Consider the following 27,801-nt stretch of genomic DNA (forward strand, 5'->3'; position numbering starts at 1 on the left):
TAACGCTTATGTTTTTAATATGTAAAATATGTTAACATTTCTGTAACTTTGAAGTATTTTCAATGTTACGGAATCATTATCATTATGGTCGGCAGGCTAATACGCAAGTACCAAAAAAAAAAACAAAAAACAAAACAATTACTGTTATAAAATAAATAAATATTTTCATTTTTTAAGAGGTTATGTTTCATACTTTTATACATCTATTATCTTTTTTTTTTGACCACCCTAAAACTTTCTCGAAAACACAAAATTTTGCACATTCTGTGTTAGAAAGTCAGAATTTTACATATACGAACATAGCGAACGGAAGATAGGAAGAATGAATTCGGGATGCGAGAGCGGTAGGGTCTAGGTTTGATCTTACAGAGGAATCCCAAAAATGAATTAGGAACTTTTAAGTTTTCACAAAATTTGTTTCATTCAATATTTTTTCCCTGTAAAAGGTTTTGTTGAATGTTTTATGTTCAAAACAAGCAAGAAGTAGTAGAAACTCTATGTCAATTTTACACAATCATGAGTCATTTAATTTCATTCTTTGAGGAAATCATTCTTACTGATGGCGAATATTTTTCTTTTGCAGAAAAAAAATCTATGTTATTTCAGACTGTAGTATAAATAGGAGGGCCTATTTATATATTTTACTGTTATATAAAGCTTACCACAGTATTATTACGGGCTCTCATCTACAGATATTCGTCATGGTTAATGGTAGAGATATTATTTTGTTAAGAAAAGCGGAATAAAATTTGACAGTTGAGAAATTTCTATCAAGAATGTATTGTTGCGCATGACCTGTTTCTAGGCCGGTTAGCTTAGAAAGATACATGGGGGATAGTAAATCCGCAGGCGATTAACAAGGTGTCAGCAAAACCTACAAGTTTCTCACATCTATTTATTATTATTACTTTTTTTAACTATCCTACACACTGAAGCAATTTAAGTATGTGCACTTCGCGGTTCATAATTGAACCAAGAATAAATGAAAATTGCACTGTATAATGTAATTTAAAAATTAAAATTTAGTACATTATTTGATTCTTGATGATGTTTTTTTAAATAACAATAATTCGGTAAAAAAAAAACAAAAAAAAAACAACAAAAACAATTTTAATTTAAAATGATATAGTATGCACTTTAATACCAACAAGAAAATGAAACATCACAACCTGAAAAAAAAAAGTTGCCCTGATTGGATATTTCTACTTTGAGCATATGGATATAATATTCTTGTAAAACTTCACCATTTTCTTAAATTTCTTAATCTGTCAGTTTATTATTAAATTCGTACAATTCTAAAGAAAATTATGGGATATTTTACCTCGACCAGGAATGAAAAGTTAGCTGCGTTTTGTTTTAAAAATTTCCCTCAGGATCTGCTTTCTCTAGACCAAAAATAATTTTTATATTTTCTTAATTAAGGCATATTTTATAAACAAAATAATAAAGCATAGTATATCAAAAATGCATACTAAAATTCCGCACATAATTATGGGAAGAGCAGTTATCTAAAGCTGAACAATCAATTACAATTTTTTTTTTAACTTCGTATGTAATATTATAAGAAAAATAACATTTTAACTATTTCATCAAGTATCTTGGAAATAACAATTAAAAAAAAACAAAACAATTATATTATTAAACACAAAATATACATGTGTACATATTGAACTCCTGATGCCCCTTAGATTTTAAACTTTGCTTAATTAATGGTAGAGATATTATTTTGTGAAGAAAAGCGGAATTTTCTTAAAATGTGCGAGAATAACTACTTTTAGGGTAATTATTTTTTGTCAAAACTGTTCCTTAATGATCTCATATACAATTTATTTACTATGAAAAAAATGGACTACAACATAGGTATATAGCCCACTATACGGTCGGTGGTAAACTAGTGGTCGTAAATCATTTGTTTAATAGCTGATTTTCAAAGTCAAAGACAGATTTTTGTTTCTAACTAGCAGACCCGGCAATGCTTCGGTATTGCTAGATTTGAGTATATACATATAGATTAAATGAATACAATTGAAAGTTTGATGAAACATTAAAAAACTGAACATTACGGAACTTCAAAAAATTTAACATTTCACTTTATTAGTCAGAATGTAAATAAATCAAACAGTCAAAACAGCACTACCTATCGGATTTAATTCAAACTACTCTCTAAACACAGTCGGTTCAAAATACGCCTAACTTTCTTTCTACTGGCCATATCGAGGATTTAAATAACTTTAAACCTTCTGCGGACACCGCGGACTATTTTTGAAAAAACCCGCGCGTAAATCGGTTCAGTAGTTTTTTATTCCATAGCGGACACACACACAAACATTGGCTTTTATACATATAGAAGAAGAAATTTTGTTTGTATATTTGTTTGTTTCGTAAATATCTCGACACCGACGCCACCTAACGGATATAGTTTTTGCAAAAATATTTCTTTTCACATAACTAACATATAATCTGAATATGATCCAAATCGTACCATAAGTGCAATTTTTCCAAACATATCAACCCCAGCACCACCAAATCCAGACTAATTAAAAAATCTTCGTGGACGTGCGCGTAACAACTCACCGAAGTGTCATTGAAATCGGGCGAATGGTACAGGAACGCATACGGGACAACAAAAAACATTCATTTTTACTCCCTTGTACGAAGTACAAGGAAGTATTGTAATCGCGAAAAATTTCTGTTTTCAGATTTCAACAGAAATATCCATCTTGACCATTCCTGAAACAATTTTGAATAGTTTCTGCTTGATGTCTGTACGTACGTCCAAACAGTTTGTATTTTGGTATTTTTCTTAACTGTAGCAATACGTTCTCGTTGAGTGCTTTTCAACGATATGTCTAAAGTGGTACTAATTTCATTGGTTCCAGAGTTATAGCCCAATAAAAATTTAATCGATGAAATTTTTGGATCTTGCACGGGGAAGGGACATCGGTTCGAATACGACTTCGATTCCTTTTTTTTAATTTAAATATATTGATATATTAATAATTATTAACCACTGATTGTAAAAAAATATATATATATTTAATAAATAATAATTCAATAACAAAAAAAAAAATTAGACAAAGAATGTAATAAAAAATATATGTAATTTAATAAGCATACAACGAAGTCATGCGGTGTCTACATCAAATTTATATATATATAATATATATAATATATATATATATATATATATATTATATATATATATATATATATATAATATATATATATATATATTATATATATATATATATATATATAGATATAGATATTCCCTACGATTTTTAACTATTAATGACTTAATTATGAAATACTTAGAGTAAAATTGTGAAAAAGATTAAAATCATCAATAAAAAAAATTCGTGGCCAATTTGATCCCTTGATCAAATTAACTTTTTTCCATAAAAATTTTGCAGCATTAGAAGAATAATTTTGAAAAAAAATCAAATTTAATGATAAAATCCTTTGGGTTTCGTTGACCCTTGACCAATGCGATTTTTATCATCAAAATTAAAACGCCCTCCGGTCTAATCTAGTGCAAACTCGTCGTCGCAAATGACTTGTTTAACAGCTCTGGTTCTGAAGTTCAAATCTTAGTAAAAGTTAATTAATTTTATAGGGATTTGAATTCTAGACTGTTGATACCGATATACTTCGGTGGTTAGGGTTTAGTTAACAATACATCTCAGGAATGGTCAGCCTGAGTCTGTACAAGACAAGACCTAATTTACGTTTCATACATATCATCTTCATCTCATTGTGGTCGGGGGGAGGGGGGTTGCTTACGGTTCACTGGTTGACCAGATTGCAACGTACATATTTATATATAAAAAAAAATTAGGTGTATATTTATTTTATTAACAGCTGTACGATTCACAAAAAATTAAGTGATAATTGAATACAAACAAATTTAGAAAAGAACATATTTTAAAACAGGTCTTGTATCGCTTATTTATGAATGCGTACTGTTGGGATAAGTGTTTTTAAGTCTGTGTAAACACAGACGTCATCGGTTGTTGTACGAAGTATAATCAGGGTATCAATCTGACATCAGAAATGAAACACAAAAGACCCCCATTTTATTTGATAAGTGATCTTATTAATTAATTCTCAGGGAAACATATTTTTACAAAACCAATAAAAAGAGATTAAAAGTAAATAATTTAAACAAATAAAGATGCAACCCGTTTAAACAAAACTAAAAAGTTAAATTTTTTCTCGTTAAATATAAGAGTAGGAACGGGATGCAAATTTTATTTTTAAAACAAATAATCTTGTAAAAGACAATTTTAACAGATGTATAAGTGTCTGGCCAAAACGAAATTTACAGGATTTTGATGCGCAACAGGAATGATAATAGTTGGGTTAATTAGATCACAGCGTTTACGTATGGGCGTATAATACGACATTCACTAAATTATTTCAGTCATTTTATATATATATATATATATATCTTTCCAAACACTTTCTATCCGGCATATTTTTGAATATCTAAAAGGAAATTTTGTTCTTGCTGGACTGTAAATTTGTTCATAAAACTTTTATTTTCAATACAATTATTTGCTTTTAAAATAATTCTTATTACTTTTTTATAGAAGTCACTATTGACTTCACCGTTCAAAAAATGTGATATTTTCATAATTTCATCTGATATCGTGGTATGAGGTGGTAGATTGAATATTTGATGGGATTATAAAAATATTAGTACAATAGTTGTACCTTAAACACCTATCTCAACATTTATATCCTACAAAAATAAAAAATTATTTTAGCAATAAAAATAATCAAGTGCACGATTAATAAAGTGATGGTGAGAGGACGAAAGTAAATTCATTTCCACAGATATCCTACAGCATTGACGTTAGGATTACTTATTAGACATCCGGCCATGAAAATAAGGCCAAATACTCCTACCAAAATATGAAAAACAGGAAAATATTTGCTTAAAAACACACTAAAAAGTTATTTCGTACTACAACTAATTTCACTTTTATACATTAACTTCAAAATTATATAAATATTTTTATGAAATGCCTAAGATTTTACATTGCAGTTCACTCTTTACCTGCTGAACGGTTTTGTCGGGTATTCCACTTGTCACAAAATTCCGGTGAGGAATGAGACTGTTTCTTTAGTGAACCTGTTCTCGGGTGGTTCTTTAATTTTTGTAGGAAAAACAATTAACTGAAAAAAATTATCTCATGCAGCGTATACTTGGACAGGTTAATGTAACGTCGTCAATCGGTAATCTGTTGTTCACATCCTCGGTAAAAATTTACCGATTTCCCGAGTAGTAGTACTACCAGTGTAATAATTTCTGGTTTGATTTTTCTTGTGCCGCAGTTCCTTCGAACGCTCTTTTCACTTCCCCGAGAGTTTTTCTTATTGTCGATCCCTTGTTTCTCGTTTTGATTTCTATAAGGTTAGGTCGAGTTAATTTTTTTTTTTTTTTTGTTAACAGAAATTAGTGGAATGGGAAAAATAAAATTATTTTTATTTGTGTTTTATGTTTCCTTATCTGTATTTATTTATTCTTTTAAATTATTTTTTTTTACTGATTATCTTTAACGGGTTAGTACTGATTTATGTGTACTTTCAAACTAGAGAAGATAAACATTGCATTCAACGAAAATCAAGCAGAAGTATTTTTTCTTTTTATTTATTTGACTGTAATCATGCAATAGTTAATAATATAAAATTTCTTTCAGTATTATTCCTGATGATAAGAGAGATTAGATATAATAATAAAAATGTATTTAATTTTGTAAATATAATTTTAAAATTGATGAGTGCAATAGCAATCGGTCATAAGGTAAGAAAAGTGCTTATCAGTGTAACAGAAAACTGTTCATTAGGCAAATGGCCTTTCCTGTTCGTTGCCGTATCCTGCTTTTTAACCCGACCGACCGACTGATGTAACACTACTGTTCCCCTCACCGCTGGCATGACCAACTGGATATTAAATCACTCTCGTTTCAAGTTCGGTCGCTGTCGTACCCTGCGTTTACTTCAACTACTACCGAAATAGCTATTCACGCAAAATGTAAAGCATCAGTCTCTGAACTTTAATAGTTTTAATGCACTTTGAAGTAGATATTACGTACGAGCCAACATCATAAAGTGAACAATTTAATTAGCATACGTTCGTTTGCACAGTTCTCATTCAGATCGCTTTCACAAAGGACAGCCTTTCACAAAACTGAAGGTCTGCAAATTGTTGATTATATTCGCATCGGTTTCAGAATGTATTTATAAATTTAAAGCTGCACTGTTATCGGTCTACGTAGATACATTTAGAATTACTAATTATATTAAAATCTATAATCTCAATAAATCCGTCAAATGAATTTCAAAACGTTTAGCAGTACGGTGTTCAATTTCATATACGAATGAACGCAAATACTTTACTACAATTATAAGGATTAGAAGGATATTTATCTTTCATGCATTCAAATAACAAAAAGACAAGAAAAATGACCTGATTCTATAAAATTAAAATTAAATCTATAATTCTTTGAAATAAATTTATTTCGAGTTCCAAATGGATAATGTTTTAAATGAGGGTGTGTACTTTTTATTTCAAAATAGAACATTATTAGTGGTTTTAACTCGTAACTCTATAATCGCTTCCAAAGAAGTTTTTGGAAACGCATCAGGTGAGACGTGGGAGTTAGGTTGCAGAATACACCGATAGATCGATAATACACCTGATGAAGATGACATAAACGTGCACGATCCATCGTTCAACAAGCAGAGATCTGTTTTACCTCAATCGATCAACAAAATTGGGTCAGGGAGAACAAAAAGTTGAGCCCTAGGAATGGTGATGGGCGTTGAAATCGTCAATTATTAGGGATGGTAAAGGAATCTGGGAAAACAGACTGGACGGATCATCCTCTATGATGTCAGAATTTGGAGGAACAAATATGTTGGACCTATTAATATTGAATGACGCTAATATCTTCACTCTGACTGCAAGGATTTTTATCGCTAGCGGAATACGAGCGGCTATTACGATTTCCTTCAGGAAAACAGCTACACTCTCGCGTCCTCTGCACTCAATTTCATAGTCACATGTTTCGCAAAAGTATCCGCCAAAGAACATATCATCCTGAGGACAGAGATGAGTGCAATATCCTCACGGCGGAAACGGAGACCGCAAACATTCCATTAAATAGAAGACCCAAGTGTATTCAGAGCCCAAGTGAACAGAGACTAGAGCTAAATACAACTGGGTTTGATCACGCGCCCAGAGGACATCGTCCCAGACTCGCCATGTGTTCACTCATTGGCACCAATAGTTTCTACCTTGGGTTTCAGTTGCGTTTCGTAAGATGTCGCTACATCACCGAGTGTAAATGTAACAAGAAAAAGTGTAGGATGTTGTTGTGTAGTTGTGTACGGGTATACGCTGTAATTCTTGGTTAATGTATGTATATAGTGTAAAGTGTTCTGCAGCTCACTGTGTATTGGGAAGAAAAGCTTCAGAGGCTAGAGCCTCCAATCCCCAAAGTTTTAAAGAATAAGAATCCCCGTCGGAGGATCGTTAGACACGGAGGTAAACAAAACAAACGTAAAAAACTCCATATTTTCATAAATAATTGTTAAAAAAATATAGAATGTAGAGCGACCTGATAAAAGAAAAAAATGAAAAAATTCTTGAAATAGAAATGGATGAAAAGGTTAAGTGCAAAAAACGGTCGAATGTGGACATCGATGAGTCATATCCTTCCAAAGGAATGAAGCGCCACTGAGAAGATGTTTTTAGATAGGAATCCCCAGCGTGTTGAGGAAGATAAATATCTCTTGGAAGCATTACATGAAAAGGAATAATAGGAAAAGAGGCTTTTTAGAAAGAAAAAATATCCCTTTCGGCACGCCGGAAGGCGGAAGTGGATTTCACAAGTACTAACTAGGGATAAAAAAGGTTTTTTCCTTAAAATTAAGAACAACTTCAAATTTACTCAATACGACAATGGTTGCATGTGAAAAAAGTTTCACATGTTTTGCATACGAGAAGCCATCTTTTTACAATTCCAGCAATATTTTGGTCATCCCTTGCCGTAAGGGTTAGTCATATAAGATATCATTTAAGACAAACGTTTTAGGTAATGTTTAGAGGACTAACGAACACTTTAAACCGATTCGACACTGTGCCTATTAGGGAGGTATGACATTTTTTGTCTTCGAAACCCCATTTTTTCCACCCCCTGGGCTAATGGTTGGTGATATCAAAAAACTTTACGTATATACGTTTTAGGCCCTTATACAAAGAATAGCAGGAACTTTAAACGAATTCGATATTTTACTTAATAAGAATATTATAGCAATATTTATTTTTTCGCAAAAGCCCCCATTTCCACTCCCATGGTCCGATTCTGCCCATTAACAAACTCGGCCGAGATTTTGGGTAGATATATTTTATCTATATCAATTTGAAAGTGATTAGCGCAAAATTACGGCAGTTATCGTGTCCATAAGAAAGTGAAATACAAATAAATATATATATATATTTGAACTGACGGTGGTTTTGTGGTCTGGGGGATGTGATATGCGATGATATGTCAAAGTTTTCCGGAAGTCGAATCATGGTACCCATTAAAATAGGTAGCTTTCTTATAAAATCTATCTAATAGTATTCAGCTGAACTGCATGCTATGCATTTCTTATGCTTCAGTTCGGTGTCAAGTGAACCCACCGGCTTTGTGAAGTGGTGAACGCGTCTTCCCAAATCAGCCGATTTGGAAGTCGAGAGTTCCAGCGTTCAAGTCTTAGTAAAGTCAGTAATTTTTGCACGGATTTGAATACTAGATCGTGAATACCGATGTTCTTTGATGGTTGGGTTTCAATTAACTACACATCTCAGGAACGGTCGAACTGAGACTGTACAATACTACACTTCATTTGCCCTCATACATATCCTCATTATTCATCCTCTAAAGTATTATCTGAAAGGTAATTACCGGAGGCTAAACAGGAAAAAGAAAGAAAGAAGAAAGGTGTCAAGTGAGTCAGTGAATCCATAACTAATCTTTAATTGTAACAATTTTCTGTTTTTTTAGATCGACTTAATTAAAAGGTTTCCCGGTTTATCTGTGAATTTCTTTTTTACAATATTCATTGTTTCAAAAGATTTATTAAGCATTAATAAAGATTTAATTCAAAATTTACTCTGTTTATTTACTATTTATTTTATTTGTATCATTATTTATTTAATTATATTTATAATTTATAACATGTAATAAAATATAAATAAACCATATTTACTATGAGTATTTCTTGAATAATATTTAAGCAGGTCCAGTCACTGTAGTTGAATAATTAAAATAAATGAATATGTTTCATATATCTCGGTTTGTAATCTGCGGTAATAGAAAATTTTGTGTGGTGTACAGAGGATTACATGAACGTAAAAAAAATCGATCTGTACCTAAATATCTGAGAAAAATTTAGAAATACAATTACGATATTTTTGTTTTTAATTAATAAATAACATATACATATTTTCATCCATGTAAAATACAAAATAAAAAAAATCTGATTGTTATATTAAACAGAAATTCCGATATCGGGAAAACTCAATCCTCTTCAATAATTCTGACTGAATTCTTCCACGTAATATTGCTTGTCAAGGATAGCAGGAGGGATTAGTGAAAGGGGAATCGATTGATTAGTCCTACTTGCAGCTACACGAGTTGAAGGGAATAGGGAGAATAGGGGAATAGGTTGATAGGGAATGTTTTTAGAGATTTAGTAATAACATTTTAATAATAACTATCGTAACACAATCTACAAATTCATAAATACCATAATTCTACGTACAAACGACAGATAATTTAGTTTTAGATACATAGTTTACATAAATGAAATTAAAATTAAATATAGATAGAAGAAGTTGCCCCTTCATACAATATTTCAGTTACTCAAAAAAATAAAACAATTCGGAGATGTTCGAAAACATATTTAGTACTCTTTATTCATTAAGTGCATATATTAATTGCATTTTATGTTAAAAATTAATTCTGGTCATAATAATTTCAAGGTGGATCAAATCATCAAACTCTGCACGTTCGAGTACTAGAGAATGTTTCTCTTAAGAAACCGGTATCAATTTGCTTCCGTGAATTTGTTATGCAAAAAATTCTTTAGTTTTGTGCAACATTTTCTCTTAAAACAAATTATGTGTATGTATATATATATATATATATATATATATATATGTAAAACCGTAATCAGGTGAACCGACACGAGTGGCAGACCGTCACTCTCGAAATGACAGACATTCTCAAGAATGACAAGCACCCCTCCCCAGGCTTACAATGGAAAGCGAAGTAAGATGATTTTAAAATTTAGATTAGATTTTAAGACTGTAGCCATCCTGATAACGACTCATTTGATATTTTACAGATATACATACTTTTCTGGCCATTATGAACTGTACTATTCCGGAAGAAAAATAATTCTAGGAAAATATTATTCAGCGTAAAAGTGTATAATGTAATATAATGATACCTGAAATATTACACACGTAAAAACCATTTTTAAATGTAAATCTCTTTTTAAATCAAATGCCAGAATAAAAAAAAGTAAATACATTGGAGTAGAAAGAGCTCATTGAGCGTTTCCTGTTTTAAATGTAAAGCGTATATTAAATTTAAATCTTCTAATAAATATCAAAAAATTGTTTTTTGTTATTTTTTGATAAACTAAAATAAAAATCGTACTAGTAAAATTTTCACCTAGTACACGTCCTTTAAAATATACAAATAGCATTTCCTTTTTATATTCTCATTCCGATCAGATTATAAAAAAGAAACAATCTATTCCTAAGATAAAATGAATATCGAATAAAAAAAAAATAAAGAAATAATTAGGGGCCACATCTTTATCTTTTCAGTTCTACTCACTTATAACAATTTCTATTGAATAAAATATTCTACAGAAAGTTGTAAATGGGTAAAAGAGAGTAATATTGTTTTACTTATAAATATTTCAAAACCGTAATTTTTTTAATGTAATAAGTACAAAAACACAAAATCTAAAAAAGATATCTACGACAGTTCTTGTTGAAATGAACAGTTTTTGAGATATTTGTTAAGAAAATTAGCTTCCTTTTCACCCATTCACAACCATTTGTAGACCATCAATTTCCGTAAGACTTTTCAAAATCATAAGCGAGTTTACAAGTTAAAAGTGTGAATGGTCATTTATTAATTCTTTATTAATTTCTTCTTTTTTATTATGTTTACAGCATTTCATTTTTTACAGAATTTTCTGGCCATTATGAAATGTACAATTGAGGAAACTAGAGTTAGTACAATTAGTATTAAGGTGACAATAATGAAACCACTGATTAAATTCATAAATCAATTACAACTAAACTTACAAATCTTAATTCGTGTTTGAGATGATAAAGATATAAAATTAATCTGTAGGCAAATGATAACAATCGGCACTTATAACTAATAAGCTGAAGAGGTAAAAACAGTTGAAACATTTAGAATTTCATATCTACCCGGCAGTAAAAATCTGAAAACATAACTGCTATTATACGCCGGTGCGTAAATTATTCTTACAGTCTCTTTTTATATCGACGTGTATTTATAAAAATAAATCTTAAAAATCTGAATCACTACATTTTATTACAATATGACAGTGATGGATTTAACAACATTTAATCTAAGGTGGTATAAATAATATGCTGTGACGCATGACTGTGTGTATGGGCAATCTCCTCCTTCCTGATGGAATGCTTTATTAGTTATGTCATGGTGGGTGGACAGTCTGGGGTGGAGGTTTATTCGGTAGTGCGCAGGTACACATATGATCTTCCTAAAACCTAGCGGGACCTGTTAGCGACCCCGAAACTGCTTCGGTGTCTGTAAAATGGATTCCCCACCTCTACAAAAAAAGAAGAAAAAAAGGGATATGAATTTTATTCAATTCAAAAGTTTTTCTTATTTTTTGCAGGTGATTCATTTGGTCTACAATATTTTTAAAATCTTATTTTTTACTAGTGAGTTTTTTGTTCCCTACATTTCTTCTGAAGTTATTTGCTCTGAAAGTTCTAGCTGTTTATCTAGATTTTCTGTCCTGCATCTTTCTGTTTACATTGGTACACCCATAATCTTCTCCCACATTACTCATAAATATACCTTTTTCTACTAGTTATTTCCTTTATTCTATCAACTATTTCCTTTCAACGCACCAATCAATAAAAATAGATTGGTTTTTCAGATAGAATAAATTGGACTCAGGTTTTTAACATCAAGTTTTCCTAACTTTATTGTCGGTGGTAAAACCTTTATAGTTTCTTATCCTGTTCGATCAAATTGTTGGTCTTCAGCCAACGATACTTTCTGTATATCTACCTTCCAGTACTTTTGCAACTTTTTCTCAGCGTCCGTATTCTACACCGATATAATAATACACTTCAAAAAAAAACGTTCTGCCAATTATTTGTAACGTTCTTAATTCATTCTGTCAATTAATAATTTACTTTTCCTATTACAATATATGGTTTCCTATCATCTTCAGGATATTTTTAATTTAATTCCTTCCAGCAGTCTTCCGTAGAGTACCGGTGAGTGTTTATCCCTACTTATAATTTAAAAGAGTCCTTATATTTTATTTAATTCTTAACATAGTTATTAATTGGTTACTTTTAGATTTTTATCACTTAAGTCTCTTTTGAGTTTTACTGCCAAGTAAATTATTTATTCTTTATATTTCAGTTACAGATGACGTAACATATTGTTTAAGTCCATTTTCTACTCTATTCCAAAAATGTCAACCATGAACCCCAAGATACTTTTCATTCTTCGTTTATTTTTTCTGTAAATATTATTTATTATTATTTAACTTTCATTCACTACTCATAAGATATTGCTTCATAAAGTACTACAAATAATAATATTTGTTAAAGGCCATAAAAAACTTCTTAGTTTTATATTCATGTTGTAATGATTTTACTTAGTATTGTGTCGTTCGTGAAGATAGAAAATTCTTAATCTTGAAGGCACGTGCGATTTTGAATCTTGAATTACAATATTTTTAAATGTTCTTACAGCAAATAATATAAATAAACTCTTTAAGTAGCTTATTTAAACAAAAAGTACTTTTTATAAAATATTGTTATTACACTTGAATTAATAATAAACGAGAAATATTTTACGATTAGATAAAATAATAAAAATAAATAAATACAAAAATACTTGAAAATTATACGCACTCCCGTTAAATTGTATCAGTTGAGTTTCGAATTTCGAGATTTAGCTTATTATTTATGACGAAAGAACAAAGGATTTATTTTACTTCATTTTGGCATCGTTTCTTCTTTTACTTTTATAAGGTTCTTGAAATTTCCCGATCATTATTTTCTTCTTTCCTGCCTTTCTTCATTCTCATTCCTGACTACTACCATATCATTAAAGTAATTCAACAATAGGAAATCTCCTATTCGTATGAATAATATAGATTTCCTTTGAAATCTGATTGAATTTTACTCTATATTATTAATCTTGGCCGAATGAAAGATGGATTGTACTTATTTACATTATTGTGCTTATTTATTTTCTGGATAACATCATGTCCTTCTGTTATTATAATTAATTTCTTGTTAAATGATAAAATTATATATATATTTTTTCTTATAAACATTTTTTAATATAAACCCTTAAATCATTGTAGAATTACAACAAATTGAAATTTTAAATAGTTCGGAAGTGCGAAACAATAAAACAAATGTTTTTTTTATTTATTCTTGGACTTAATAACAGGTTCTTTCTCCTACTGGTTAGTAAATTAAAATTCTTATATGTTTCTAAATTTACTGAACTTTTTTTTAAAATTCCGTTTGATTAAAACTACTGTATGCAATGATGTAATCTTTAACAACGGTATTTTTACTCATAGAACAAATAAATAACATAGTTTTGAAGAAACAGACAACTAATAAAAATGGGGAACTCATTTTTTGTTTTGTTTTTTCTTTTACTCAGTACAGGCTAAGTTGTTAAAATCAGATACTAGGATAAAAGACCGACAAATTAGATTAAAAATTATTTATTCAGATCTTTTATGCTTTTTTTAAATCTCTAAATCATATCATGAAAGGCAGTAAAAAATATTTTGAGGAATAAAATGTCAGGAAGACATTTCTAAACTAGAGCAAAACCCTAGTTTAGCGACTTCAGAAGATAAAACATTACTTGATCTCTTTTAATATTCAACGGTTTTACCAAAGATAAATGAAGATGATACAGCTTCTGTGGGCGTAACAGCCTAAAGAAGACGAAGCTTAAGAAGCACCTGAGTCCTGTCTTAAAGCAATCGGCAAGTTAAACCAATTTTATTCTATGAAACAAAACATTTTTAAACTTGGAGTGCAATAAGGCAGTTCTCATTTTAAAGGCAAATATACATTTTACAGTTATGTATATTGTTTGCATAATAGCTTCTAATCATGATAAATAAGTTCCAGGAACTATCAGGGCTTGTAATAACTTTCAATTTTTTTTATAAGAGGAAAAGGTAGCTTAGAAGAAGAAAAATATTAAAGTTTTTGTAAAAAAATAACATTCACTGTTTTAAGGATATTGAGTAATTTTGTAATCAATTTTTGATGAACACTTACAATTGTTTCTTTCAATTAATCAAAACCGTCTACCGGCTGACTATTTTTGGCCTAAAATTCGCAGACTCGGTGACTTATTTATTTATTTGTTTTGTTATCTTTATTCTATTACCTTTCCTTCTAATCTCAGAATGAAACCAACACCGCTAACCGGATATAAGTCATCCAAAACTAGCTAATTTAATTTTCGTGTGTAATACTACCTACCGGACAAGCCATATTATTTTTAATATATTATTTCAATATTCGGCGTAGGTCGGTTAATACTATTGATTGCCAAGTTTTTTGTAAAATTCTTAACAAGGGTCCTCAGCAATATATAGTCCATAAAGCTAATGACAAGGCACAGAAAATATGGCGTGGTATACAACTGGTTAAACAGAACAATTCACCAGACAAAAGTGTAATTTAGATTTTAAAAAAAGGAAGTATAATTACTGCACTAATTGCATTACATTTAAAATCTCGATTACTCAAATAAAATAATAAAACTGCAATTTTTCATTAAATACGAAGTTATTCATAATAAAGTATATATATATATATATATATATATATATTAAGTAGACATACGGAATAATAATAATAATAATTTTTTGTTGGTGAGGGGAGGGAGATGGGAATGAATTTACGCTCGGAGTCTCTGGCTCCTACTGATAGTATTATACAATCACCATCATCAGCAGACTACCGACAAAACACCTTCCTTTTTGCCAGGACTCGACCCGGAACTGTTTAACACATTACTTCAGGATGAGTCCTCCTATCCTAGCCTGAGAAGGCAGCTACTTAATCTTCATGACTATCCAGATCACCCTTCTTGGTCTTGAGAATGCTGCTGACGAATCGGGCTACACTCTCCCAGCTGCTCAGGTCACAGAGCATCATCGCAATTAGATTGTGAAAGCTGAGTACTCCGAGATCCGCCTCTAGTGTCCCTCGATCTGCTGCCAACCGGGCATATATGAAAAAGGTTTGCTTGGCGTCGTCCTGTATACCGGAGCAATAGTGGCAGTCAGGGGACAATAATAAAAATAATTTTTTTTTTCTTTATGGCTGGGAGGGGGAAATACATTTATGAACGGAATGTCGGGCTCCCACTGATGGTATTATCCAATCACCATCAGCAAACTACCGACTAAAGCCACCCTCTTTCTACCAGGACTCGACTCGGACCGTTTAACCCAATAATAATAATAAATAATAATAATAATAATAATAATAATAATAATAATAATAATAATAATAATAATAATAATAATAATAATAATAATAATAATAATAATAATAATAATAATAATAATAATAAGAATAATAAGAATAAGAATAATGCTTTTTTTGCTTTAAAATATTTTCTTTCCAGCGTTTTAATATTCGATTTCAAATTGATGATATTCAGTATCAAGAGACATGATATTTCTTCTTTTGATGGACACATTTAATTTATCGCATTGCTTTTAAACTTTTTTATTAATTGAAATATATAAACACATTTCAGAGTTATTGAATTTCATTTATTATTTTTCGAATAATTAATATTTTATTTATTTTTTAATAAAATGTATGAAACCAGATTTTTTTTCAGCAAAATAATTTATTAAATCAAATGAATTCTGTACGTTTTATAAATTAATAAACAAATAAATAAACTTTTCTTTGATGTAATAAAACGGTTATTACAAATTAAATTACTGTAAAATCAAAATATTTAAAAAATGTAACAACGTCGATGAAATTTTTATTTTAATTCCTGCAGATTTAAGTTTCAGTACGTATATGTTTATCATTATAGTGAAATTGTAAAATCATAATTAGTAGTATATCGAACCATTTAATTTATCATGATATAGAATAGCCTGATGTTTGCATGTTATGTACCATGTTCCTGTAACAAAAGTCACTTCCAAAATCGCTATTTTCATTCCTGAGATAACAAATATCCGAGGCTAGATACGCGTATACTAAGGACAGTAAGGAGCACTCTTCTTCGCTGAGCCAAACATATTGTCACACATCGACAAGCCTAGCTCACCGTCGTTCAGCTCCAAAGAAGAACGTTCATTCTGCTCACCGCAACATCATTATTCTCAGAGAAAGAAATAATTATTAATTTCTGCTGTGTTATCACTACCATAAAAAAGAAGGAGATAGATAATGTAACGCAACAAATTTACGTATCCCTTCTGTCGAGAAAAAATACAGCGAGTACATATATGCATCGCTTCTACTTCGTAGGAGTATGCATGGTATAAAAATTAAACGCTTGCTACTTTTTTAGAAGGTTTGTTATTCTGCTTAAACTTTGATACGCTACATTCCTCAGTTCCGCTTTATGACCGTTATTTATTATTGATTACTCTTATTTCAACGTATCCCAACCTGGCAAAATTAGGTGTAAGATAAGTAAACAGTCATTTTACAGACAAGGGATGCAACTGCGTGCAAGTCCTGCCTAAATAATGTCCTGGTATCCAGAAAAACATCCGTAAACGATAAGTTCTTTAAAAATTCACCGCACTGTTTTCGAAAAAAGAAAATTTTATGCCTTGTCAGTTAATTCCGAGAATAGTTAGTCTTTTTTATTTGATTTAATCATAGGTATAAGGTGTATAAAAAAGAGTGTAACCAGTAATTAACCCATTGAAATACAATACTTAAACCGGATATATAACAGTAAGATATTTTACTACAAGGTAAAATACCTAATGAACCTATTTAAAGAGTATTCGACGCTAGCAAAGGAATACGCAAACTACAATCTTACTTTTCATTCATATATTATATATTTTTTATTAAATTTTATTCTTCAATTATTCTGTGAAGGTCATACAGTCAATCATCTTTCTACAATAAAATTATTTTTAAATAGTTTTGAATACCTTTTTGATGATAATATGTAAATATACATACTGAGTGATTTCAAATTGCACGGCAATCTCTCGGGAGGTGATTCTATAGCCAGAGATTAGATAAAAGTTCATATAACCATAGGTCAGAAAACGGTTTAGTAGCGAGTTTCAGTTCACGAAACATTTAGCCCTGCTTTCTGCACCCTGTATGAAATTAAACTGCATTAAAATTCTTGGGGTACAAATCGAGAGGTAAATTTGGTGCTTCCTGTTTTTTGATCTAAGAAATTGAATAAAAGTAGTCCCAAACCTCTGTCTCATTAGGTTATAAAAAAAATGGTGTAAACACGTGGAAATTTTGTCGGAAAATACACGTTTTTAGGTCAAGAATAAAATAACTATTAGATTGCTAATTTACCAAATAAACAAATAAAAATTTCCAGTTAACTTTACAGAAAATTTAATCCTGGCTAAATTTATGTTAATAACCTCTATAAAAATTAAACACAAATTTGAGAAGTTCAACTTTAATCAACTGAGAATTACATTCTCTTGGACGCAAGCCGAAACTCTTGAGTGAGCCGAAATTCGCTAACGAACCGTTTTCTGAACTATGTTTATATTAATTTTTTTTCTAACTTTGGGCTATAGAATCATCTACCGAGAGATTTCCGTGCAATTTGAAATCATTCTGTATATGTATATATTCTTGGATTATGCGTAGTTTATTTTTGTATATTGCTTTCGCTTTAAAAGTGAATGCTCATACCTATTGTGCAAAGAATACGTAATTGTAAACTTTCATATCATTCGAAAAAATAATAATTCTTTGATAAAATTGTAGGAAAGAAATAATAATACGAAAATACTGCAGGATGCTATGATTACTTATTTGCCCACGCAAATAAAAGTGAGGTCGTCACACCAAATAAAGACAAAATTGTTTATTTTAAACATTTATTTATTTATTTTATCGTGATATTTGTATTCAGTTAATCTCAATCGTAATTCTTCATATTAACCTGGAAATTGGTTACTCATCAAATTTTTTCGCGTACAGTGAATTTTTTAAACTGTAATAGACTTAAAATTCTGTAATTAAGCAGGATTTTATTGAAGTTATAATCTACTGCACTTCTTTATTATTTTACTTACATAAAACGTAATTTGATCAAATTTTATCAAATTATAAAGGATTAAATAATATGCTTGTTAAACGATGAATATGTCAATGATGTAAATAACTCAGATTGGGCTTATTTAATGATATTAATGCTCTTTTTTATTTTTAATGTAGTTCAGGGATCAATTCATTCTAGTTTTAGTGTTTATATGTAATAAATAGCTACCTCAAAGATGTCAAATTTTTATCAGTTTTCAAAATTCGTCGATATTATTGTTGTTTGTGTATAAAATATTTTACAATCAGGTCACGAAAACTTTACATACAAAAATAATAATTTTTCTGCGATTGTTGTAGTCAATCTTTTAACAATAAATAAAATTTAATTATACGCATAATCATGAGGAGTACTGTAATAGTACAATGCGAAGAAAATTAATTAAAGATTTCTTTAACTGAACCGAAGAATAATTAACACTTATATCTCATAATAAAAATGCTAATGGAGCAAAAAATATCCATAGGCCCTGTAGCAGTTAATTTTACACATCCCATCCTCTTATACGAGCTGCAGAAGTCGTTTTGAAAACACCAACTAAAAAAAATCTAAGATTTAATTATATTAGAAAAATATAATTGATGTTAAATGAAAACAATTCGGACAGACTATACCAGCATAGGAAAAACGATCACCGCCAAACATATTTGAAGAAAATCATTTATAGATATATGGCATATAAAAGTTGATTTACGAACGTTATTTTAATATACATTATTTTAATTTTCGTTTCATAATTTCAATATTACGCATCTCGTTTTGGTATAATACATGAACACACACTCATTAAATATTTTTTCAACATTTCTCTCTCTTGATCTTTCTACATGAATTATAACGCGCAAAAAGTTAGTGTTTTTCCGTTATTGAGTTACTCTTTTAAAAAATGAACGCGTACGGTTTTCGATTACTTTCATAACAGAAATCCAAAAATCTTTACTGCACGATTAGGTAATGGCAGGTTTTCAAAATATACAACTAAATATTGGCTTTTAATAGATAACATTCCTGTTCCGATAATTAATAAGAATAGCCTGTGTAATGAAAATTATTTTCGTTCGGGAACTCAAACTTTTAACGGAGTCAGTTTTAACAAAATTTCAATAATTGTGGTTCTAAACAAATGCAGAGAAACGATATTGTATGTCTTATAGGTGCTTTTGATTGACATATACAATCGGGAAATACAGACTAATTCCATGTGCGGTTTATATAAAAAAAAATCCCTGTCGATTAGATCATGTTGCGAATCATTAGTAACTGCGATACTGTAATGTAATCTTGTAGATTATTCCGAATACATTACATATCGCTGATCCTATTAAAAATATATATAAAATTTCTTCTGCTATTAACCTACTAAATATTGAAAATTGATAAATTTGAATATTACCTGTTCTGGATTTTTTGTGACAAAAGAATGACAATACTGAAGACTGAAATGTCCTTTAGGTTCTCTTGCCAAAAAACTAAATTGCGCATGTGCAGGTTCACAAGTTGCATATGAGATGCGCCTTAGAGCATGCGCCATGTACACGCACTGCAACAAACAAAAACATAAAGGAAAACATTACATTTTTTTTATTTAAAACGTGCTGTAACGAATAAATTCGTGACTAAGACTAATCGTCGTGCTGCGGGAACATTCCAAAGCGATCTGTCTCGCGGCAGAATGCCGATTCACTGGAGCAGATCCACCTAGCACCGTCTTTCACCAATTTGGTTCCTATTAAAGACATACTAGTCAGTTTATGACGTCAATTTTCTTATATTCTTAATTTATAACATAATTTTATTCCTTTGTTTATTCTTTATGTAGAAGCAATATTACAAATCATTCCGCAGTATAAAAATACAGATAAATCCATTAAGTAAGATATATGTCTCCCTTTTAAAAATATACTTTTATATGATATTTAACACAATAAACTGAATTATATTTTATTGATATAAATTAGCTTAAGAATGATATCTTTCTTCTTTAAGTAGTTTGAAGTATTTCATTTATTATTTGATTTTCGTGTTAATGACGTTGAAACAATTTCACAATATATATTTTTGGAAAAAAAACAACTCATCTATCAATTATTTCAGATGAGTGTCAGGCTTTCAGTACGAAAAAGTTTCGTCGTAAAATGGCAGCTATTGTATCAGTATTAAATTTTAGTTTTATCGGCAGTACAGTATACATTAAAAAAAAAGGATTAAAAAAATAAAAATAGTACTGTTTTGCTAAAACAGTACTTTAGTGCTATATTAATTAGCTCAAAATTTCATTTAGGTATAAAAGTATTATATGAATTCATTTAAAATAAATTGTACTGTTCACACCCACGAACTTTGACCACTCTACAATATTTACGTAAAATTTCCCGTACGTGGGTGCGTATGTATGACCCTCACGTATATTGTTTAAAACCCAACTATTTTTTAACCAACATCAAAAAAGGAAGGAATTTTCCTGTTTTTATTTTTTACAAGTATGTATTTTCAAGCTTTGGTCTTTGCTAAATCGAGTAATTTAGACAATTTTGGTTTTATTTCATAGAGAAAGCTTCTTTATAAAACTATAAGGTAATATCAATAGAAAATATTTAAATGAAAAATTATAACTTTACAGAGAAGATCGGAAGATATGTTTTTATTTCTTTTTTATATATTATGGTATAGAACTGAATTATTACATTTTGATAGTACACAACTGATATTCTATTTTAATTAAAATTTAAAGTAAATAAATGTAAAATAAAATAAATTTTTAAACTAAACTGGAATGAAAGAACACAAAAACCGAGTTATGTACAAAATACCACCAAAACAACATAAAACAAAAGATGCAACTCAATAGATACCAAACTCAAATATTAAAAAACTGTAATCAGACCTATAATTTCATATGGAAGCAAAACATTCTTCCTACTCAGCACAGATGCAAAGAATAGAAAGAAGAATTCTAAGAACATGCATAAATAAAAGACGACTTTCTGATATGGAAGAATGGAGACTCATACCAAACCAAGAGGTACATAAAGACGTAGAACCAGCTCTAGACTACTTTAGGAAGAAAAGAATCTCCTTCTTTTGACAGATAATAAGAACAGAACCGAACAGGCTCGTCAGGAAACTGGTCGAGAAATACTGGAAAATATCCAAAACACCGACCTGGATCACCGAAATTAAACAAGATATGTAAGAACTAGAAATCACAATAGAATATTTACGAAACAAAACTGACAATATAAAAAAACTAAAAAGAAGAAAACTCCAGATTTAAAATTAAAGAAAAGAAAACAACAATGAGGGTTTGTTCAGAAGAACTCAAAAAACAAGATCTGACAGAATGAAGAAGTATTGGGAAGCAATCAAGAAGAAAAATAAAAAAAGACGAACCAGAGTTAAAAGTGGTCCAATGTGACCTCAAAATCCTCAAAAAAAAAAAAAATTAAAACAAATTAAACAAGCTTTAAAAAAACATTAAAAATTGAAAATAATGTTTTTCAACATTTAAAAAAAAATTTTATTCTATTTTTTTAAATCAGTGTGAAATTTAGAGTTAATCGGTTAGTGAAAATTTTAAATATTTTTAAATGAAAAATGTTAAAATATTTAAATTTTTCATTGAATATTTTCTATTGATATTATCTTATAGTTTTATAAAGAAGCTTTCTCTATGAAATAAAACCAGAATTGTCTAAATTACTCGATTTAGCAAAGACAAAAGCTTGAAAATACATACTTGTAAAAAATAAAAACAGGAAAATTAAGAACCTTTTTTGATGTCGGTTAATTTATAATTTGGCGTTGAGTTCATGAAAGTAAAACTAAAGAATTTAAAGGTTTTTTCAATTTTTAATGGTTTTTTTAAGTTTATTTTATTAAGAGGCAAATATTTGATACTCTATTCCGAATGTTATGAGGCTAAATGTTCTGCTGAATAGATTTCAATCTCAGATATATTTTCTTTTGACCTATTTTTTTTAGTGATGAATTTTCAATAAACTCAATAATTCTTCAGTTTATAGAATATTCATCACTAAAAATAAAATAGGTCAAAAGAAAATATATATAACTGAGAACGAAATCTATTCAGCAGAACATTTATTCTAATAACGATGATGTTAAGTTTTGATAGTTACCGAGTAAGTTTTTGCATTACACACTCGATTGAAGCACTGTTTTGATATAGAAAACTAATTTATTCCATATCGCAAAAGGATGGAAAAAAGCAGGATATATTTTCACATTTCATGTTTACATGAACTGTCTTAAATCTAAAGTAATCAAGGACCATGAAAATCTATTTTTCATATAATTTTTTTTTTCGATTCGATCAAATCGACAAATAAAACGGCCGGGTGAGTGAGTAATTTGTATCGTCATCGAATTGGTGAAAATGTACATTAAGTATTCTGGAGAATATATCAATTAGTAAATAATTTTATTAGGCTTTGAACATCTGCCTAAACAATAAACAAGTTACCTAAAACACAGTTGCAACCCAATTTTGACTACCTACTTTATGTGTTAATGCTTTTTTTGTCGATAAAATACAGTAATTTTTTATATTTCCAGTGGAATAGTCTGAAGAAGAAAAATAGTATTATATTTTTTCTGATTATAATATAAAAAATTAACGAAGTTAAATTGTAATTATATTAAAAATACGTCTCTCATATTAATAATTCCTTTGAAGAAAATTACTTAGATATACGCGATTTGAAGCAGTGTCTTCCTAAACATTAACGGGCGAAATTAAAGATGATTTTATTTTATGGAAAGACCAAACTTTTGGGCGGAAAAATAAAACGATCACAAATAATAATATAATAAATATCTATTAAACATCGTAGCTAAGGGAAAAATAAGTAACGTTGTGGTAGATGTGGTGTGGAAAGGAGCGACCTTCAACGACCTATTAATTTCAAAACTGTTGTGATAACGTAAGATGTGCTGCAAAACGTTTCTGTAACTTTGTACTTAAATATAGTAGGGCTTAATGATGTAATAAAAAGAGAACTTAACATAGATGGTTTTCCTTACACTCCTATAAAAATATTCAATTTTTTTTCGCATCGTATATCGACTACTAAGATCGCTAAAAGCTATGCTGAGGTCGATCGGTTATAAATTTTATAGATCACACCCGAGAATCTAATCTAAGACCTTAGTATTGCAAGCATGTACATCAGGCTGTGCCATTCAGGCGGTCAATCTTTAATTTTAAATCAGTTAAGAGTAATTGTTACATTATAACTTTTTAAGCCCCCACAAAACCCCTCATTAATCATTAATAATTCATAATTATATCACAAGAACATCAGTGCAAGTAAATATCCATGCTTTAAAACAGCTTCCATTTTAGTTTATGTTAAGTACAATATTACTTTCAGTTATGTTTTCAAACTTACGTCGGTAATTCTGTGATCACTGATTCATACAATGCAATTTTATGAAAAACGTTTTTAAATAAACCTGCACGTTTAGCGTCAGTCTAAAAAAGAATGTTTGTTCTGTATATATGTGTTAGAGGAACTTTTACAGAATAAACCTAATGATACTCTTAAGTACCTGTTAGCTGGAACACAAGATATGACGTATTTTAGTTATAGAAGTGAATGGTATAGAAAATTTTGCTGAGGTAATCAAAATCCTACTCCTAAAAGTGAAGCGGCAGACCTTTTCTTTGATCACCTGGAACTAAAATATCACATGAATGGGTAATTGCATATCTCGTAAAAGATGGATTACAAGATCAAAATTGATGCGCGTTATGATAACTTCCATGAAAATAAAATAGTGAAAAGTTATCATAAGTGTTAAGTTGTTAAGTGAAGCCAATGTTCCATTTATTTTTGGTTATATATATATATATATATATATATATATATATATATATATATACTTTAATTTACTTGATATCTTTACAAATATTTTTATTTTTAACTAATTAAATAAAACAAGATAATAAAGAATATTAATCGTAAAGATAAATTTAGAAAAAATACGAGTATAATTCTTTAAGGGCATCCCGAAATTAAAATGCAACCATATTTTAGTCGTTTCAGTTTATTTGTACAAAGTAATGTAAGAGCATTTATATACGTGTATTTATTTCTTAATAAACAAGTTTTTTTTAGAATATTTATCGTTGTTTAAGCCTTTTTTTAAAATAGGCTTAATTTTATTTTGTTCTACGTGTAAAGAAATTTACTTGCATTTTTTTTTTGTATACAGCTAAACGTAATAAATACGATCGCTGCATTAATCGTATTGTTATACTTCTGCTATTAAAATAAACGAATTTTCTGTTTCAGTTGTTTTTCTTTTGTCTCACACTTAGCTATTACATACTTAGAATTCTATTATACACGTAATATATCAGTAAAAATAAATTTATTTAGGAAATTTTTTTGTTTAAAAGTGTTATTTATGTATATATATATATATATATAAAACTAATGCAGATCGAAATCATGACTTAATAATTTAAAAATAGGAAATTATTGAAGTTAACCTCATATTATTCGGAATAAAAAAATTATTTAAATACTTCATAAATTTCCTTTTTCAGAGGTATTTTTGTATTTTATAAAAAAAGGTTTCACTGTTACAATGAAAAATTCGTATTGCAATCGTTTCATTAGAAATGACTATAGGGAATTATAGGGACGATAGGGAATGTCAGTAAGGAAGATTTACCATTGTGTGACCTTCATCATTTTATTCTTTTCAAATAGATTTTAATTGTTCAGATACATTACATTAAATACACATTCACTTATAGATAAATTTTTTCATTAATCTTTTCGACTACGTAACATTCGCATAAATAAGTCTTTTAATGAAGATTAAGGTTATTTTTTTTATAATGGTTTTTTATAACATTTTTTATATTTTTTAAATTAAAAATACTAAACAATACTGATTCCATTATTCCTTGACAATTTTTGCCACACATACCAAATCAAAATAACCTTTTCTCCTTCCTACGTGCATTAAATTATTTTCGAGTGACCAATATTTTATAAAATACAAAAGGAGATGTTATGAACTGTGACTAAGAATCCTTTTGGCTGACTATATTCCCTAAAGTTTTTATCTAATATGTGAAGTTTTCCAAAAACATGGACATTTTTCAAATAAAAAGCAGCATCAGATAAAGAATGGATGGAAAGAATGTTATTTAGTATATTGTAAATTTATCTTTACCGATTATAAGGCCTTCTATTTCATCTCAATCTCGTGTTTACAAAAAAACAGTGAAATATAAATGTAAACGGAACCCTATTAATAAACGATAACATTATATTATTATCATTGCAATTATATAATGTTAATATTACATTACAAAAAAAAACATTAATTAGTTATTAATTCTAACTAAAAAAAGGTATAACGACTTTCTTTATTAATTTTTGCACAAAGATAAAATAGGTAGTTATAATATACAGCATACATAATTTTTTTTTCGAAAATATTAAGAACAGTTTTTAAAAAAGTAAATAAAAATTTCAAGACGTTCTCCTTTTGTTGGAAACGTTGAACTTCCCTCTTCATGTCTTCTTTTTTCCGCTACTCAACAAGAAGTAATTATTCTTAAGTAATAAAAGTTGTACTGATTATTCTCAAACTTCAAGATATATATATATATATATATATATATATATATATATAAAATATTAAAGTAAAAGTAGGAATTAGCATTTAAAGAAAAGAAAATTAGTCTCAAGGATGTAGATTCTTAATCTAAAAACAGGAAGCGTTTGATAGAAGAACCAACTGCTGGATCTTGCTGTGAGGGAGGTAGTCAAAAAGCAGAGGTAGTTAAGGAATCTCAATATAAGACGGTTGTAGAAGAGTTTCCGCACAACACAATGTCTGGTGACAATGGTAAGGAAAATTTCTGGTATGTCCTTGTTACGGAGATATTGCTTTGCAGCTGACAATACGATTCGATCGATAGCTTTTGCTTCTGGAATTTCTCTCTGGGATCCGATTTGCCTTTTACAAATAATCACATCGCTCCCGCACATCATTCATTACCAAAAGTACTTTTACCGAATATCAACAGTGTTGTAATTTGTTTTTTAATCAGTATCTCGGTTACAAACAAAATATAACATCGTTTGAAAATAAATGATTGCTTTGTAGATGTAACGCGTAATTCTGATAATTATCAGAATGTAATTTAGTTTGATAAATTATGTTATCGCTTTAATTAGGTATTTTAATGTTAAATTATAAAATTGACTTATATAGGCGTAAGTATTTAAAGCTCTTAATGATTGACTAGCTCATCATCATTGTCATCACCCATCTACCCGAACCTCCGAACACTGACGCTTTTCAATGGAACGTAGCCTTAACTATAATTCAAAAATGTAAAAAGGAGAAAAAACATGGAAAAGAATTAGAAAAAAAGTTGGACATTTGAGACATCAAAGACTTCGATCAAATATTTTATAAAGAAATTCTATTTATATATTACAATTTTTTTATTGCTTGATGATATCGCCACATAAGCTTGACGCTTGTGCGTCGATATGGAAAAGAATTTTGATCGCATCCTAGAGCTTTTGATCAAACAATGACCCCATACAAAAGAACAGAATTGATTGCATGGCCGTACAACTTCCTTTTGGATGACCGGGGTCCGGCCACGTTGCCTAGGAACCTACTCAGTGTCCGCACCATCGCTCTTGCACGATCAGATGTCTCTCGCACGTGTACGGAAAACGTACGCCGTCAGTCCAGCCATACTTCCAAATACTTCACCGACTCCACCTGGGGTAAGGCTCCGCCTACGGATCGGAGAAAGAGGACGCCTGCCAGTCAGACAGATGAATGCTGTTTTCTCAGGAGACAAGGTTAGCCCCCTACCCATCAACTAGTGCTGCACTAGACTGATAGCTTCATTGGCCGCCGTCGTTACGTAGTTCACAACCCTTCCCCATACTGCCTATGCCAGATAGTCAGCAAAGGCCACCGGTACAAGACCTCGAGGATATCTCAGCCGGAACACCCCATCAAATACTAGGTTCCATAACGTTGGACCAAGTACTGACTCTTGAGGTACCCCACACGTGACTGGAAAAGAGAGCTGTGAGTCCGTTGAATTGTAAAGCAGACGTCTTTCTTC

The 27,801-nt window shown here is 29.8% G+C and overlaps 1 protein-coding gene across 2 annotated transcripts in view; it reads right to left on the bottom strand.

Annotated features, from left to right (window-relative positions):
- LOC142318210 (EGFR adapter protein-like) overlaps nucleotides 1–27,801 on the bottom strand; it is a 1,091,782-nt gene that overhangs the window by 276,895 nt on the left and 787,086 nt on the right. For both annotated transcript variants that reach the window (XM_075354771.1, XM_075354775.1), the window contains one exon: nucleotides 20,056–20,202. In XM_075354771.1, the coding sequence (XP_075210886.1) occupies nucleotides 20,056–20,202 (147 nt within the window). The remainder of the gene's footprint in view (nucleotides 1–20,055; nucleotides 20,203–27,801) is intronic.

Source organism: Lycorma delicatula, chromosome 1 (assembly GCF_047948215.1).
Source record: "Lycorma delicatula isolate Av1 chromosome 1, ASM4794821v1, whole genome shotgun sequence".
NCBI lineage: Eukaryota > Metazoa > Arthropoda > Insecta > Hemiptera > Fulgoridae > Lycorma > Lycorma delicatula.